Below are 16609 nucleotides of genomic sequence, written 5' to 3'. Positions count from 1 at the left end.
TGAAGCTTTTTCGCAACATTAATACGCTTTTGAGAGAGAGCGAATATATTGTTTTATCTATATGTATTAAACTCCACGAGTGGAGTATTCGATGTTATTTATTGCATTTGGCGTCTTTTCAAGAACAATTTCTTGGATTAGAGAACGGCGAGTCGGTTTAGTGCTAACGTCTTCAATTTCATCGGCTGTGACCAGCAGATGGAGGAAAAGCAATCGCCGATTGACGAATGGGCAGAATTGAAATCGGGGTTTGGGATACCACCAGGAACTTTGAATTTGGTAGAACTGAACAGGAAGGAATGGAGATATGAAATGGCGCTTCCACTTCCTCCACCGTCCCCTGTAGACGCGCCCATTCTTCAAGAGTTCTTGCGGCCATGGAAAACTTTACAGCTTCCTAATTTGCCCGCTTCGACTAATAATATTAGTAGGTCTCATGATGTAATATTTGTAAGGCTGTAAGCTTGATACGTCATTTGAATGACAGAGGGTTCATTTATGAGGAGCTACGAACCTCAGTATACATCAGGCGAACCCACGGTTGCATCTGAAATTCGAAAATCGTCATACTTAGAGCCACGCATAGCTGTTCCGGAAGCACAAGCTCTTTTGATCAAGCTACGTATTCGTTTTTTTCTTGGCTCGGTCAGTTAAGTAATTTTTTATTTCTTGCTTCTTTTGCACGTCCTTACATTTTACATGTCTTGATTTGAAGGTCGAGTCTCTTTTGTATAGATTGGTAGTATATGACATGTCACTAGGCGTTCGAGCTACCGAAGAGTTTTGCTTTCGGATTCCGGGTCCAATGCTAAATAACGAGGAGATTCCAACTGCTCCTGCAGTTTTAGTTTATGTACTTCCAACATTGCAGATGCAGAATTTGTACGTGCTTTTGAAAGTAAGCAAGGTGCTAGTAGGCGACGGAGATATTGCGACAACACCATACTGTACTCCAGTCAAATTTGCCTCGAAAATGGAGCAGCAAAAGCTAGTTGAAAAGGCTGTTGATTGCGAAGTACGTTTAGGTAGGTTTCAGCAGTCACTTGCATGGGGAACTATGCCGTTAAAGAAAGGCACCAAGCAATCAATGACTTTATTTCGGCAGCGAGGATGTATCTCGGAAGAGCAACGAATTTCTCTGATGTCAGATGCCATTCGAGGTCTCCTTAAGTAGGTTTTTAACAGGAATGTGTACTACAACGATCACTATACACTGACACTTTTTTGTCAATCTAGAGAAAAAGTTACACCTGCTTTGTGTGAGTTTGACGTTGACACGATTACAGCAGAAGAATTAGCCGATGCGAAATTCAAGAGTCTAGGAAATGTAGTGTCAACTCCTCACCCACGATTGAACATTCTTGATCCTTTTTCCGAGGCAGGCCAACAAAGTATCAATCACGTTTATAGAAACGAAAATATCGAAGGAGACACAGCGATTGTGTGTCGTGAAATCCAGCCCTTTTGTACTTCATCTTTGATTCCAAAATTTGGACTAACAGGCTCAGGTCCAGTGGCTGTCTCGTACGTGAACACTTTATACGTTTACCCGCTTCAGCTCGAAAAGTGTCTTTTTCGCAACATTGCAATTCGCATTCAATTACTTCAACGAGAAATTGATCATGTGAGTGGTGATGAAGTGTCTAATGATGCTTTTCTTCGCGCAATTTATCAAGCTGATAACCAGATAAGCTGTGCAGCATACGCACTTGTAGGATACCATCAAAAGAATCCACAGTATGACGATGAAATCAAGATCTGCCTGCCTGAGTGTTTGACCGCAAACCATCATCTGCTATTCACATTTTACCACGTTCACTGCAAGAAATTGCAGTTCAGTCAATCACAGCAGGAACTTTTTGGGTGGGCAGTGATTCCAATCTTTGGAAAAGATGGAACAATTTTACAAGATGGGAAGTATTCGGTGAATGTGAATCCGGCTCCAGCTACTACGAAGTCATCGACAACAGCTATTTTACTTTCCAGTGGCTATGTCGCGAATGCTCGAGATGTTGCTCTTGACAATAACAAGGCAGTTTTTACTTGTCGTTGTCGGGTTGTGTCCTCAATACACAGCCAAGACAGCGCTGTCGCTGCATTTTTAAGTCCATTTCACGGCAATCAAAAACTTAATTATGATAGTAAAGAAGAAATTATCATTCGACGTTTAAGGGATCTCAACCATAGCAGTGCGTTAAATGCACGTTTCTTTTTCTTCATGATCGCCAAGTTTGTACTCGGATACCTACGATATGGGACCTCAATTGTGCGATGGTCAGCATTCCGTACTCTGCTTGCCATCATGGAGAAAACAAGTTGGAGTCCACGAGGGTCATTAAAGGTTCACGAGATGAATCGAGTGCTTCATGATTTTGTTCACGTTGTCTTCGACGAAACATCGATCGACGATCCCAATGAAATCCATTCGTTTTCTAGGACTTCATCGAACACCGAGCGTAATTGTGTTTATGGTGCACTCCTCGAAACATGGCTTAACGTGCTAACCAATAAGGCATCGGTTGATGAAAACGCCGAAACGAGACGAATATCACTAACGTATTCGAATGTACTGTTGCAACTTGTTTTAAAATCTATGGCCATGAGCTTGCTAGATCAACGCAACAGTCCAATAAAGGGAAGAACAATGTTACCAATGCTGCTCAATCGAAATGACGAGGTCATGCTAGAACGCTTGCTTAATCAACTCGTCGTCTGTGCTAGTGATACGTCTAATGGATTGCTACTTCAGAAAGAAGTCAATCGCAGTGTTGCGTACTTTTGTCGAGGAGTGTTTCTCGTTGTCAAAAATGTTTTTCCTGCTCGAGTCATTGATCGATATGTCAAAGACGTTGATGTGCAGGGAGATGCAAATAGCCTTCGCCATATTTGGCTTCCATTTCTTCAAATCTTGGTAGACTTTGAATTCTTTCCTACAGTAAATGGTGCTGAGGACAGTTGTGCCTTGAAAACCCGAGCATGGCTCGTGAAAGCTGTTTTTGAGAAACTTTTGCAAATTATTAACACTCAAAGCGAACAGACAATACGAGTCGATAGCGTGCGCTTGTTGAGAAGGATGTTTGCAGCACAAGCATATAATCCTTACTTCCAAAGTCGGGAACAGCAAGAAACGATTGCTCTCTTATATTATCCCTTCTTCCATCACTTTGCTCAACTCACGACAGATGGAAAAGTGTTGTCCAGTAGTTATCCTATCACTGGTCATTCGTCAAATGGATTAAATGGTGAAGGCAAGTCCGTTTTTACTATTCAAAAAGAGATTATGGTGTGTATTGGCCACCTTCTCTATAGTGTGTCAACGTCACAACTATCACGTTTCTTCCTTTCATACGAAGGTCAGAATTTGACTGGAGACCGTCAGATGGAAGTCGGCGTGACAGAAACGCTTGCTTTTTATCGCCGCGTCGTCGTGAAAGTAAGTTAAGATGACACTTTTTGGATGTTTTCTCGAAATTACTCACACAAACGATGTCATTGTAGCACATGTCAAAATCTGCTCATCAAAGCATTTCAAACGAAAATGTGGTCGGCGTTCACACAGAAAACACATGTGACGGTCAGTATTTAGCATATGATGAAGCCAGAGTCCATGCTAGTCTGGCCTTAATACAACGACTGCTGGAGATATTCTTGAGTGTTGAGTCGTCAAACAGGACGAATGAACAAGATTATCATCATCTCCTCTCGCCGGACTTGGGTGCACCTGACAGCGAAACAGGGTTGTCACTGCTAGAAAATCGTCTTGTAAATCGCCACGGCCTTCATCGTCGAGCAGGAGGTAGTGGACTGGAAGCAATACCTAAATCTAATCTTGCTGATACTATGAGTGAAACAACTCAAAATGGGATGGATGGAAGTCCAACTCAAAAGTCACTTCCACGTAATTGGAGCAAGCAATACTCGAGCATTCAGCAGCGACGTACTGGTTTTAGCACTGGCTATGAAGAGAAAGCAGTATCAAAGAACATTGACTATGAACAAGATCGGGGGCACAGAAAACAATTCGCTTGTCTGCAGCAAGCGGTAGCAGAAACAGCATTTCTAGTGCTTCAAACCGCTGTTGACCAATACAAAAACGTTATTCGAGCGATAGAAGTAGCCTACAAGCCTTGTTTTAAGACTTCAGATTGCTCTCTTATGGCTGGCAATGCGGCGTCACAAGCTGAATTGACGAAGCAGGCACTTGTCCTTCTTGGATACATCACGGAGCTGTTTTTCCAGTTGCTGCACCGATCAAGCAGCATCAGTTATTTAGCTGGAGAGGTTGAGCATGTAAGTAATCCTCAGATGGAACACCAGCTTCGAGATCATGAATTAAGAGCTACAGTTGACATAGAATCGTGCTTTGTTAGCACTTTACTGCAGTACTTACAATCCTTCATAACGAGCTTTTCGTTGCCTTTGTTTGCTGTTCGAATCCCAGGGCTTCCACTACCATATGACCAATGTCGGACTCAGTTGATTTTGGCTATTGCAACGACAGCAAAAAATTTCATGGTGCGAAGACATGCAGCAATCTTGTTGAGCCAATTGCTGTTGGTGTGCCATGAACAGACTGGGAGTTTTCTTCTTGTGAAAGCACCGATTCTCAAAGTACTCACAGCAGGTTTTTTCCCATCACCTAGTAAGCCTCTTGTGTTTACAATGTCCACATCATCTGTGAGAGATATGTTAGATGAGATGCGTGCATTTGCGACAAATTTGCGCGACAGCAGCTCAAGTCTTCCGTCTGGCTTCCATCTTCAATTTATCGAGCTTTTGAATGATTTGACAACCAAAGTTCACGCGTATGAACGCTGGAATAATGCGTTTCAAGACCCTAATGGAGCCCACGACGTGGAAGAGATCGAGGAAGGAATTGATCGTGTTGTTCGAGACATTTCCCCACATTGGCTTTTAGAAGAAAAACTCATTTGGCTCAACGCTTTACTTCGTCTTCACTTGCGTCGAGGTACGTTTGCGGAAGCTGTTTGCTGTAAATTGGCGGCCATCGAATGCGTACAGCAAAGTCAAGTCAGAAGCAATTCGATATCTTCTTCACGACTTCACGAGTGGATCGTACGTGAGCTTTTTGTTGCTCGTAGCTATGCAGAACGAGCCGACTGGACTGAAAAAGAACTATCAATTTGTGAGCTTCTGCTTGTGCACTTGAAGCAGCAGCGAAATTTTCATGAATATCGAGAAATGCTCCGATGTATTGAAGCACTAATTGGACGACTTGCTGAAAGACAGGATCCTGGAGGAGGTCAGCCCAACAGCTCAGCTTTTTCGTTCTACCGAGTACGCTATGCAGGTGGTTGTGTGTCCGCTTTAATCACCAGAGACGAGTTTATCTACAAACGAAGCAAGTTCATATCACTTGGTGAGTTCATAACCGAAATGAAAACGATGCTTCGTACCAAATACCCACAATGTGAAAGGGTCGATGTCGTGCTAGAGCCAAAGCCACTGGCCGGCAGTGAAAGTAACCCCAACGTTATTTTCCTGCGCGTGACGACAGTGGAGGAAGCTCTTGCGAACGAGTTATCGTTTCCGAATGCTACGAAGTCACAACTTGTCAACTGGCGAGTGGCATTTAAGTTTGCAGTGCCCTTCACTCGTGGAAGTTCATCAGCCTACGGCAAAACATGGGAGCAAATGAAACGAATAACATTTCTGTTGGTAGCCCAAGAATTTCCATGTCATCTGCATCGTCAGCGTGTATGTTTGCGTTACGAAGAACTACGAAGTCCCATCGAAAACTCAATGGATGACATTAAAAAGCGTTGCAGTCTTCTTCGAGCTGAAATTGAAAAGGAATGCGTCAGAAAGACGGATTTGAAAACTTTGACTATGGTTTTGAAAGGCAGTGTCGACACACATGTGCACGGCGGCATTCCGGAAGTTCTCGAGTCGTTCCTTGCTAGTAATGCACCACAGCTCGTGAACGCTGAAGGTCAAAAGTTAGGCAGTCACGACAGTTTACAGAAACGTCACGAACTCGCAAATCTTCTTGTCGACTTTGCTCAATTGTGTTGGCAATGTCTTCTTATAAGTCGAGAAGCTTTTCGTCGCTCTAGCCAACCCAATACTCCGCATGTGTCCGCTCCAGCTGCTCTCATCTCGACTGAACTTTTTCAGCATCACTTTGATCTCGATCAATTGGACACTGCAAACGACAACTTCTTACCTCCTTTATCATCAGACACTGAACTTCCCATGACGAAAGTTGATTTGTCTTTACCCATAGAAACAGATGTATCGCCTCGTTCATTTGCTAAAGTGTCTCCTTTACAAACGGAATTTGAACGGAGCTTTGCGTCTATTGTGGATCAACTTATGACCCAAATTCCCTTCACGTATAAGAATGCAGACAAGCTCGCACGTCTTCAGCACCAAACTATTGGTCTTAACGTACCCACTACTTTTTCAACTCCATTACCCGTTTTACCTCTGCCTGATAACATTCGGTAAAGCACTACTTTCAACACATTGGTCTTGTAATGATGAGTCTATTATAGAGATGCTACAGTTTACTTGCCCCCATTAAGCAACAATTCCTTAGCTTGGTTAATCTTTGTTGCTAAAAATGTTGAGCCACCCGTATCAGGATGATTCAGAATCAGTAGTTTTCGGTGTGCATTGCGAATTCTCTCCTCTGAAGCGCTTTCACGCACGCCCAAAATGAGTGCAGCCTCGCGTCTCGTCATTTTTTCCTCAAACGGACCATCGTAGAAATTACGATACTTCCATGAGCTTATCTGTTCGCTCTTTGGTCGGCTCTTGTACGCATTCCAGACCTGTAGCGCGTACTTGGCACTCAATGCGGCACCAGCAACACCTAAGCCAGCGATCAGCGCTGTATTTTCACGTTGTGGAGATGCGTGGAAAGCTCGTAGAGACAGTGTTTGCGTAGGTTTCTGTTGCTCGTAGGAAGAGCAACTGTTTATGGGCAAATGCCACGTCTGCACGGAGCGGGAAGAGCTAACAAGACGACGGACGAGGGACATTGATAAGTTAATTGTGTGGACTCGATCTGATGAAATGTGATGTTACATCAAATACACTTAAATGAGATGTAGCAAACATAATTAAGAGTAAACTATTAATTCTCAAATGCTAGTTGAAGTAAGTCATGCATCTATTTTGCCAGATTTGATGCAGCTTGAAGATAGCCAATCATAGATCACACACCAAGTCGAAGGAGGGACCTTCACTTTACTATTTGCTTTCTTCTATGATGTTACGCAACGTGTTGAACCAAATGCAACGTCAAGCTTCGAAGGCAGCTGTGATTGGAGCTCGTCAATGGAATAGAAACATAATAACAACTAGTGACTCGCTTACAGCATTGCCTATGCCCCTCACGATCTTGACTGATGAAGAAGAAATGTTCAAAGAGTCAGTCACTCGCTTTGCTGCCGATGTGATTCAACCAAGTGTTCGTAGTATGGACGAAGCAGGTGAGATGACACCTGAAGTGATCAAAGGACTTTTTGAAAATGGTCTGCTATCGGTGCAGATTCCAATGGAATACGGAGGAGTGGGAGCATCATTCATGAGCTTGATTCTAACTATCGAGGAGTTATCTCGCGTTGACGCGAGTGTTGGCCTCTTGTGTGATTTACAGAACACTGTCGTAAGCAACGTGATTTTACGCTACGGTACTGAAAAGCAGCGAGAAGAATATCTGCCACGTTTATCGACAAACACAGTGGGGAGCTTTTGTTTGACTGAAGCTGAAGCTGGTAGCGACGCCTTTTCACTTAAGACAAAAGCTGACATTTCAGCTGATGGAAGCTATTATACTTTGAATGGCGAGAAAATGTGGATTTCGAACGTCGCGCATGCTGATGTGTTTTTGGTCATGGCTACTGTGGATTCGTCCGTAGGATATAAAGGTATCACTTGCTTCATTGTGGAGCGTGGTACGCCTGGTCTTTCATTTGGACCTCCAGAGAAGAAGCTCGGACTCAACGCATCATCTACGTCCTCTGTCATTCTTGAAGATGTCAAAATTTCGAAGGAAAAGGTGCTTGGCAAAGTGGGCCAAGGTTATGCTATTGCTATTGGTCAACTCAATGAAGGGCGGATTGGTATTGCAGCGCAACAACTTGGTATTGCAGAAGGAGCTTACCGGCATGCGATGCCTTATCTCTTCGAGCGGAAGCAGTTTGGTCGTGTAATTGGCGACTTTCAGGCAGTGCAACATCAATACGCTGAACTAGCTGTGGATCTTGCAAGCGCACGACTGCTTATCTACAACGCCGCTCGACTCAAGGACGCTGGACATGAATTTGTCAAGGCATCGTGTATGGCCAAGCTACACGCGTCTCGTGTGGCAGAGCGAACGTCATCGAAGTGCATCGAATTATTAGGTGGTGTTGGCTTCTCGAAACAACTTCTAGCAGAAAAATTCTATCGAGACTGCAAAGTTGGTACAATTTACGGCGGTACGAGTAATATTCAGCTCAGTACAATCGCTAGATTGATCAAGCAAGAACTTGTTTAAGAGAGTCACAACATCCTTCGCAAATGTGCAATAGGTGAGCATTGAAGATCAGAACTCAACATTATTATGCGTGTTGCGAAATTTATCGCTCTTATTAAGATCACCCATCATCTTAATTACAACCGAACTTCAAAAACTGCAATAGTTAGTAATAGTCCAACTGTTTTCTCGAATGTTGATAGGAACAAAGGTGAGCTTAGCAGCTTTTGTAAGCACTAAAATTGTTTTCCTTCCAATGCGTTTCACATGTCTATGGCTGTATCAATGCCTGGTGCCGAGGTTCGTGCTTGCATGGCGCAAGTCAAGCACAATCATAAGATAATCAAATGTATGGCATCAGTTTGTTTAGCCATTTGATACCAAGATTTTGTTGCTAGTAGGTTTTGTTTAACAGCATCGCTGCAAGTGCTTCTTTTTTATACTGTTATCACTGAAAGTAGCTTATCGAATGTACACAATTGCCAAGCATGATATCGCTTGAGAAGTTTGAAATGTACGAGGCGTGAATTACAGGTAAGTGGTCTGTTTTCAAAGTGATTTTTTTCGAGTCACCCACTGTAGCACATATCCCTCCGCCATCTTCGACTTCGACCATAAGGTCCTCACACCCTGCACCAAAGACAAGAACACCAAACAAAAACAATATTTTCGCGACTACATTCATTGCGATTAAATAAATGTCTGTTCTGGCACGTGAGCTCAGTGCATGCGTTCACTCCGCACTGCACCTGCATAAGCTCCTTGCGTGCCTAATAGTAGAAATGTCCCGCTCCTGAGCCTTGAGGAAACGATTTGCAATTCACTGATGCTCGCATCGTCGGCGCGACTTCCATGCGGCCACGTTTGAGCATGGGCTCATCGTCATTTCCAAAGTGGCTATTTGTGCGGATTCTAGACGTTTGTGTCGGGTACTGTGGCGAGATAGCCATCATGGCAGGCGGTGCATTCCATGCAATACCGTTTGGAGCACTCAATCCCCATTGATAGTCGCCAAAGTCGTTCACTGTCATACCACCTGCTAATTCGTTAAGCAGAGTCTGGCCTTCCTGTCCAGGTGTTGGCTGGTGCACATCGTCGTCTTCCAATAAAAGTCTCAATAGTTCCTGCATCATTGCCAGTTCCTCGGCATTAAAGCCCGCAAAAAACACTTCCATCGCACTTAATGCTCTCGTCCTCGGCTCGAACAGCGGAAAAGAGGAATGGCGAAAAATGGGAGCTGCCGTTCCTTTGCGTTACAATCGTGCAAGTCGCTTACTTCTCTCTTCACCATCTGAAAGAGAGTTGCAAGAAGGCGACAATAGCCATCCGGTGGTGCAGAGCTTACAAGTATCGTGACAGGTGGCAATAACCAAATCCTAAGGATCTAGTGCGAGAGACGTCTTCAGTCTACCTCACAACACTGCAAAAGCTTAGCATCGTCACATCGAGCGTAAAAAAAGCGAGATATTTATAGAAGCCCATACAATGCATCTCCCATCTTCAATGTCGTCTTCTATATTTCGCGCGTCAATAGCGAATGTAAACATAACTTTAATGAAGCTTCAACGTAAATATATATAGCAGTTTTATCTATATATAGCAGTTTTATCCGTTTTATTGTTTTGATCGTTATCACTTTCGTTTGATATGACAACAATTCCATCTTTGGGAACGAAAATACTCCGTCAGTCGCAATGGTCGCCATTGCTTTGCTATTAAGATTATTGAGGATTTCCACTGTCTCATCAACATGGACGTAATGAATAATAATCCCCGACGAAAGTGGAAGCAACCTGAAGAACGGGTAGATTCGCTGATCCGGATCAACAACATGGAACTGTCGAACCTTCAGAAATCGCCATATCGTCAACAACTCGGACAACCGAAAGCCGCTACACCATCGCTAGGATCACCGAACAAACGAGCAGCGAAATGTATCTTAAAATTACGAGAGAGATTAAAACGGCTCGATGACAAGCGGTCGCCAAAACAAAATATACACAGTGTCAAAGTTGTAGCTACAGAGCAATTGCAGCGACAACCTTACAGAGCAGGGACTTATCTACAGCCTACAACGACTGAGTTATCATCGATTGTCACGGATACTGCGATTGTCGAAACTTATAAAGTGAACCCTATCAGATCGAGATGTAAGAAGAAGAAGAATACATATCTTCAAACTCATAAACAATGTCAGCTTGTAAAGGAACAGGAACGGCTTGCAGCCTGGCTTCGAATGAATCCCGAAACTGATATTAAAGAAATCAGGCACGATTTTCTTAAGAAAGACACTTTTATGGGCATCGGATCACTTTGCTCTGTTGAAGTGAATGCAAAAATCCAGTCGGCGATGCGATGCCGATCTTTAAGTGAACAGGAAATTGGATTTGGGAAAGAGTCTGTTCGCTCGTCGATAGCAGCGGAGATGTCGAGCGAGTCAATCTTTGGTGACACCACTACCTGATATAAACCTCTGGATCTACGGCACTTGACTTATACGTACTGGACAGCTACCAGCAGCTCAACTTTTACTTATGTCAGAAAAATGATTGGCACAATTTACAATCAAATTACAAATCGTGATGTGTGGTATCATCCAGTATCGTGTCCAAAAAAGAAATTGTAGCATTAATACCGAGCGTGCAGTCGCTGCCAAATTCATGGTTGTTATATTCCAGCGTCAAGGGCGTCGATGGCTTTATCATCGACAAACTTGTATGTCTTTACAAACTGCTAATTATTAGCCGAGACTTGTCCAGCATCATTTCATGCTTTCGTATACTTATACGCGGTACTCTGCAGATCGGACGTTTCTTATCGAATGGTCAAACATTAAATCGTTGTTAGTAGCTTTCAGCAAGTATGTTTAGCGCGACAAACGAGGTCAAAACTCGATTGCGCGTGATAGAAATGTTTGTCTTCCTGTCTTGTAGATACCGGCGGAAAGTTATACAAAGTATCTGGCGACAGCGTTATGCTCAAGCTCAGCTCAGTTCGGCTCTTCACTTATACTAAAACCATGAAACGTGTCTGTCCAGTTATAGAGGACCCTTACGCTGCGATGAGGTTACACTTTTATCACATTGATCTGCAAGACGAGAAATCACGGCTCATGTTGATTGTGTGACAGTTGATAGATGCTTCATCCAGAAATTCGTTTACTGGACTTTATCGCTAGCATTGCATCATCTAAGATGTGGAGAAGCGAGCTTTGAGTTAGATGCAGACGAGCAATCACAGCCATTTCGAACACTGGAAATATAACTCAGACAAGTTGAATAACCTGCATTTTTTTCATCAGTTCCCAACACGAAAAGCAGAATTTCGGTGTCTGCTGCCTTTGGTCGACCTTGTTTTGTAAAACGATCTAGAGTGCTTGCAAATGGTTATCGCGTTGTTTTTTTATGATGTGATGGACAAAATGACCGTATTTACATGATTACGTAGCTCAGATGTTGCGCTCTCGAAAACGTCGGCGATTTGGCACCTGAACAATCAAGAACGATGGTTGGCGAATGGTCACGGCTTCTATCCGGGAACATTTCGTCTCATTGACAACAAGACCAATACACGACGTGCGTGCGAATAGCGTTTTGAACTTTCGCGAATTTTTTACGCACAACAAATATGCAGCACCTTAGGCCGGGACAAAAATGGAATGGACGGCAATATACAGCGATCTGCAATCTTCACGTCGTACAAAGTGATCCTGTCAAACGCAATTTCACGACAATCGTGTTTGGACGTATAAATACGCGATTGAGCCGGAGAACAGCTTCAATGCACCTTTTAGTTGCTGGCGAACTTATTGGAAGGCTTTGGAACCACAAATCGCTGCGTTGGTGGTTTGTTGTTTTGAGTGGCGTCATCTAACTGGATCTCGTGATCATTGTGTTGCAAAATTCTATGATAACAATGAGTGGCTACTCGCGCACGAACAACAACCGGTACGATGGAGCAAAAGGTAAAGGTAACCTCAGACGATCGAGCAACAACTGGTGCGATGGAGCAAATGAAGGTAAAGGACTTTGAACGTGTAGACTGCTGGATGTATTAAGACAATCTGCGTTTACGTTTGTTCATTGAAAGAATATATATGGTCTTTGACCTGTCTCTTCATGCAAACAAAACGAGACTTAGTTCAAGGTAAAAGTGGTCGTTTGTGCCGAAGGTGCTACTACAGAAGGAAAAAGCTTGCAGCCTTATGTTTTTGCCGATCATTTTAACTCAATAGATACTTAAAGCTTGACTCAATATTTCTTTTCTGCCAGGTAATCCTAAAGAATTGATTACCTTGTTACTCTTGAAATCATTAAATCTTACTTAACTTTGCTACACTATCAAAGTCTAGTTGTTTGGAATATTCGGTAGATCTTATTCTTGGATTAGCTTTCATGTAGCCATTCCTATGATGGCGTTGTATGTAATATGTTTCTCAGCGGCACACTTAAATTTGTTGAAGTTTGTAATATTACTGGCCATATGGAGTCGGGATCCATTTCTGGTGATTTCACATGAGATCTGTATCCGTTTGTGAGGACGATAGAAAAAAAACACGATTACATTTCCCATCTGTGACTGGTTTGAAAAGAAGAATGACGAAGGCAAAATGTATTTACATTGATAATTGCCGTTTTGCCTGATGATCAGCATTATTGTCAAATTTCTGATAGAGAATACTCTGATTACGGTATTGGCTCACTCGTACATTAGAGGATTCTTATGTGGTTCTATTCGCTAACGTCATACTTACGTCATTTTTACCTCAGGGTGTCCAGTATACAAATTCTAATTTTAATTGCACACGCGATAGCTACTATAAAAATCGTTTATGCCGATTGAATACCATAACTACTACCTTACCTTTCATAATATCTCTCAATGAGAAATCTGGCTCTGCATACACTTGATAAGCATCAAATCGGCAGACTGTTTTCTGGAAGATCGAGGTGACGATGTGTTCTCAGAAGGTCCTGTACGCTATTTCCTATAAAAAGCACACGCTTCAGTACTGCGCTTCCCACTAAACACACTACCGAAGTGTGTTGATATTTCCTGATCTCAAAACAAACTGTTCATTCTCGTAACTCATATCAACGAGCTTCCAACCTTCATAAAAATGACAGGGTTATGGCTACCAAAATAAGTTCAAGTTGAATGGCAGAGCACTAATCATGCGAAGTGTGCGATTTGAATATATAGTTTTGGCGAATCGGCTTATGAAAGTCCACTGGGTGGAAGGTTACGATTTGCAATAAATAAATTTGTCTAGCCCCAGCACAGATTCCAATTTCTATAGAAAACGTGCTGTTGTACAACATATCCCGAGTGCACTGGGTACAATTGGACAATGGAAAGTATAGGCTATCAGAAATGGATGCATAGGTATAATACCCGCTCCAACAATGAATACCTTCAGAGAGTTGATTCAACGCTTCAGCAACGTTTAGTAGCTCTCACATGAATATATAGATTTTCATAGCGTCACGAAAACATGAAGACAATAAGCTGGATTTTGAGGTGTACTTGGGGTAACTACGTTGGTCCTGAGATCAATCATGGTGTCCTACGTGCGACGTTAGCACTAAGAACATTTCATGGATATTTCATACTCGGTTAATACCTGAACAAATGGTCAGGATTGATGTAAAATCGGTGGCTAGGCCTGGCAATTATTTTTGTTATTTTATTTCTTGAAATGCCGGCGTTGCAAAGCCGTCTGTTTCGCTGTTTTCGTCGAATACGCAGTAGGTAATGCTTAGAACCATTTCCTAGCATAGTAAACATACAGCGTTCATCAACCTGGCGTTGCCAGACGATTTCGTTTGGCGTCGCTTCGGGCTGTAACTTCAGCTGCAGATAAGTCGGAATATCAACTCGATCAACATTAGGTAGCTGAAGGGTGAGCTCTTTTCATGACAAGGGGATAGAGTGGTTGTCGGGTGATGCTACGTGGACACCCAATCTGTGTTCTAAATATGTTGATGATGGCCACCAAAATGCCACTTATCGTCCTAATGACAACTTTGTGTGGATGTGAATTGAAAAGCAAATCATGTTTGCTAATGCTTCCCCGTATCATCCCAAAGATGCGCAAAGTGTAGTAACAAGTACGTCAGGTATGCATGACCAATTTTTTACAAAGACACGGATATTAATATGAACTGACTGAGACTTCAATTGAAGTCGTTGTTCCATGGCATCGATCTGTGCTTTACGAAAGAGTGAGACAAGCGCAAGAATGTCATGCTCCAACGACATGACTTTAATGTCTGATGTAATTTGGATGGTGCACTGAGCTTGTCCAGTAACAATAGCACTTCCATAGGTCTTTTGTACCTGCATATGTACATGCGCGCATACACGTATGGACTGCAACGTGAAACCTGCCAAAATGTAAGTCCCGACCGATCTCGCGAATTTCCATTATGAAACTGTCGTCAACACGCCACCTGATGACGACAGCAAAGCCATATCTGTGCCGAGAATCAATTTGTTCAGGCTTCCGCTAACATCGTAGACTAACTAACAACGTGGGTGTTTGCATACTTTTGGAGATATTTTCGACAACGAAACTATGGTTTACTGTAGAACCAAAAGCTGATGGTTGATAATTGACCCTCCGAGTGGTCAGACTGAGGGGAGTCACAAGTTTTATAGTGATGAGATTGATCCACGGATGTGAAAAGCCTGTGCGAACGGGCACAGACATAAGTTCCTAGTTTCTAGAGTTGGTTTGATACAGAGCTAAATATGCGCCAAAACCTTTAACTTGCTGTTGGTCTTTCACGCTCGGTAAACATAAAATTTTGATATCTGCATTGTCTTCGTCGAACTTCTTGACATGAAGCGTGGGTGTTTCTTGTCGCTGTGAAATCTCACCGCCAGAGCCTGTACAAATTTTAGAGCTTTTGATTTGAGAGAAAACTCTTGGCAGAAATAGAGGGCTGTTATAAGTCTTCATGAGGGTTTAGCTCAAAAGTGCTATACCCAAAATTACGGATCATTTTTAGCCATCTTCATTGAAAATCTTGTAATCTTGAGCTATTTGTAGCGTGGGAGGCACACGAGTGTTCAGCGTATAGAATATTTTCAACCCGGTTGCCGTGCATCTCAGTAAATAGTCCGCCTTCACGAACGCACAGAAGATAATTTCGCACGGAAGCGAAATCTTTCGAACAAGGCTGCTCTCCAATTTCACAAAGGACATTATTTAGTGTTAAGTCTAGTCTATACAATATTGACTATTTTAGTTTCACTATTATCATTAGTGTATCCGATAACGAGAGGATAGCAACACATGTGTCCCACGGACCTACCCAGCATCCTTACAAGTATCAAGACTTTTGTATTGTTCTCTTAATCCAAAGGTCAATAGTGCTATATGTATGTGCACATTGACATCACATTCCCCTTAACATCTCTCTTACGAAGATGATATGCACACTTGACACACTTATGGTCTTTCAATGGCATTGCGCAAATGCGAACGCTTCGGATATCTACTAAGCTCGGAGTTCTTCTCTTCTTATTACACGATACGGTCAAAAGATCTATGAGTATAATCCGCGTCGGACGTTGCAGCGGGGCTGCCGTAGCTTAGCGCTTGAGAAAGCGTAATTTAGGTCACCGAACTTTCATTTTTTACAAGAACCAATACGAGTGTAGCGGATCGTAATCCGCCAACTCCAGGAGTAGTTACTACCTTAACCAAGGCTAATACAATCTTTGGTTTGAATTCAAAACTGATTTTTATTTATTTTTATCTGCGGCTAAACCGCATGATTTTAAATGTATAGGTTTTACTAATATATATAGAAAAATTTAAATACATAAATAACTACTGGCTACCTAGCTACATACCGTTTTCTGGTTTGGGTGCAGTCACACCATTCCCATCTTGTGTGACAAGATGGCATCCCCACGTTACCAGGGTACGTGTAACCCCGTTACACTCCCCATTAAGATTAAGAACAATTACAGCTCCCGATTATTGTCTAAACGAGGCTCGCGTGCCCGCTAGACACTGCAACTTAATTCACTGGAATAGAACGACTTCCGTGCTCAATGACCCCTGTGTCAACGACACTGAAGTCACCAAGTATAGCCGTTCTGACAGCA

The 16609-nt window shown here is 42.7% G+C and overlaps 7 protein-coding genes across 7 annotated transcripts; 3 read left to right on the top strand and 4 right to left on the bottom strand.

Moving 5' to 3' along the window:
* Positions 1 to 198: 198 nt before the first annotated feature.
* PHALS_08998 (PH domain-containing protein) lies at positions 199 to 6471 on the top strand (the record flags this gene model as incomplete). The annotated part of the gene is made up of 8 exons (XM_024724448.1): positions 199 to 427; positions 488 to 645; positions 716 to 1170; positions 1237 to 3433; positions 3499 to 4290; positions 4355 to 4382; positions 4442 to 4515; positions 4573 to 6471. The coding sequence occupies 8 exons, from the start codon at positions 199 to 201 to the stop codon at positions 6469 to 6471; spliced, it is 5832 nt and encodes a 1943-aa protein (XP_024575324.1).
* Positions 6472 to 6530: 59 nt separating this feature from the next.
* PHALS_08997 (mitochondrial import inner membrane translocase subunit tim14-1-like) lies at positions 6531 to 7007 on the bottom strand (the record flags this gene model as incomplete). The annotated part of the gene is made up of 1 exon (XM_024724446.1): positions 6531 to 7007. The coding sequence occupies one exon, from the start codon at positions 7005 to 7007 to the stop codon at positions 6531 to 6533; it is 477 nt and encodes a 158-aa protein (XP_024575323.1).
* Positions 7008 to 7234: 227 nt separating this feature from the next.
* On the top strand, positions 7235 to 8509 carry PHALS_08996 (short branched chain specific acyl-mitochondrial-like; the record flags this gene model as incomplete). The annotated part of the gene is made up of 1 exon (XM_024724445.1): positions 7235 to 8509. The coding sequence occupies one exon, from the start codon at positions 7235 to 7237 to the stop codon at positions 8507 to 8509; it is 1275 nt and encodes a 424-aa protein (XP_024575322.1).
* Positions 8510 to 9260, bottom strand: PHALS_15347 (uncharacterized protein). Its single transcript, XM_036407387.1, has one exon. It carries the CDS (start codon positions 9171 to 9173, stop codon positions 8937 to 8939), a length of 237 nt encoding a protein of 78 aa, XP_036263095.1. The 5' UTR covers positions 9174 to 9260; the 3' UTR covers positions 8510 to 8936.
* On the bottom strand, positions 9259 to 9663 carry PHALS_08995 (uncharacterized protein; the record flags this gene model as incomplete). The annotated part of the gene is made up of 1 exon (XM_024724443.1): positions 9259 to 9663. One exon carries the CDS (start codon positions 9661 to 9663, stop codon positions 9259 to 9261), a length of 405 nt encoding a protein of 134 aa, XP_024575320.1.
* A 575-nt stretch (positions 9664 to 10238) lies between these two features.
* On the top strand, positions 10239 to 10952 carry PHALS_08994 (uncharacterized protein; the record flags this gene model as incomplete). Its single annotated transcript, XM_024724442.1, has 1 exon — positions 10239 to 10952. One exon carries the CDS (start codon positions 10239 to 10241, stop codon positions 10950 to 10952), a length of 714 nt encoding a protein of 237 aa, XP_024575319.1.
* A 3962-nt stretch (positions 10953 to 14914) lies between these two features.
* PHALS_08993 (uncharacterized protein) lies at positions 14915 to 15452 on the bottom strand (the record flags this gene model as incomplete). Its single annotated transcript, XM_024724441.1, has 3 exons — positions 14915 to 14964; positions 15038 to 15178; positions 15254 to 15452. 3 exons carry the CDS (start codon positions 15450 to 15452, stop codon positions 14915 to 14917), a joined length of 390 nt encoding a protein of 129 aa, XP_024575318.1.
* Positions 15453 to 16609: the final 1157 nt, after the last annotated feature.

The sequence above is a fragment of the Plasmopara halstedii genome, assembly GCF_900000015.1.
Source record: "Plasmopara halstedii genome assembly, contig: Scaffold_323, whole genome shotgun sequence".
Taxonomy (NCBI): Eukaryota; Oomycota; class Peronosporomycetes; order Peronosporales; family Peronosporaceae; genus Plasmopara; species Plasmopara halstedii.
This window is presented reverse-complemented; position numbering and strand designations above follow the sequence as displayed.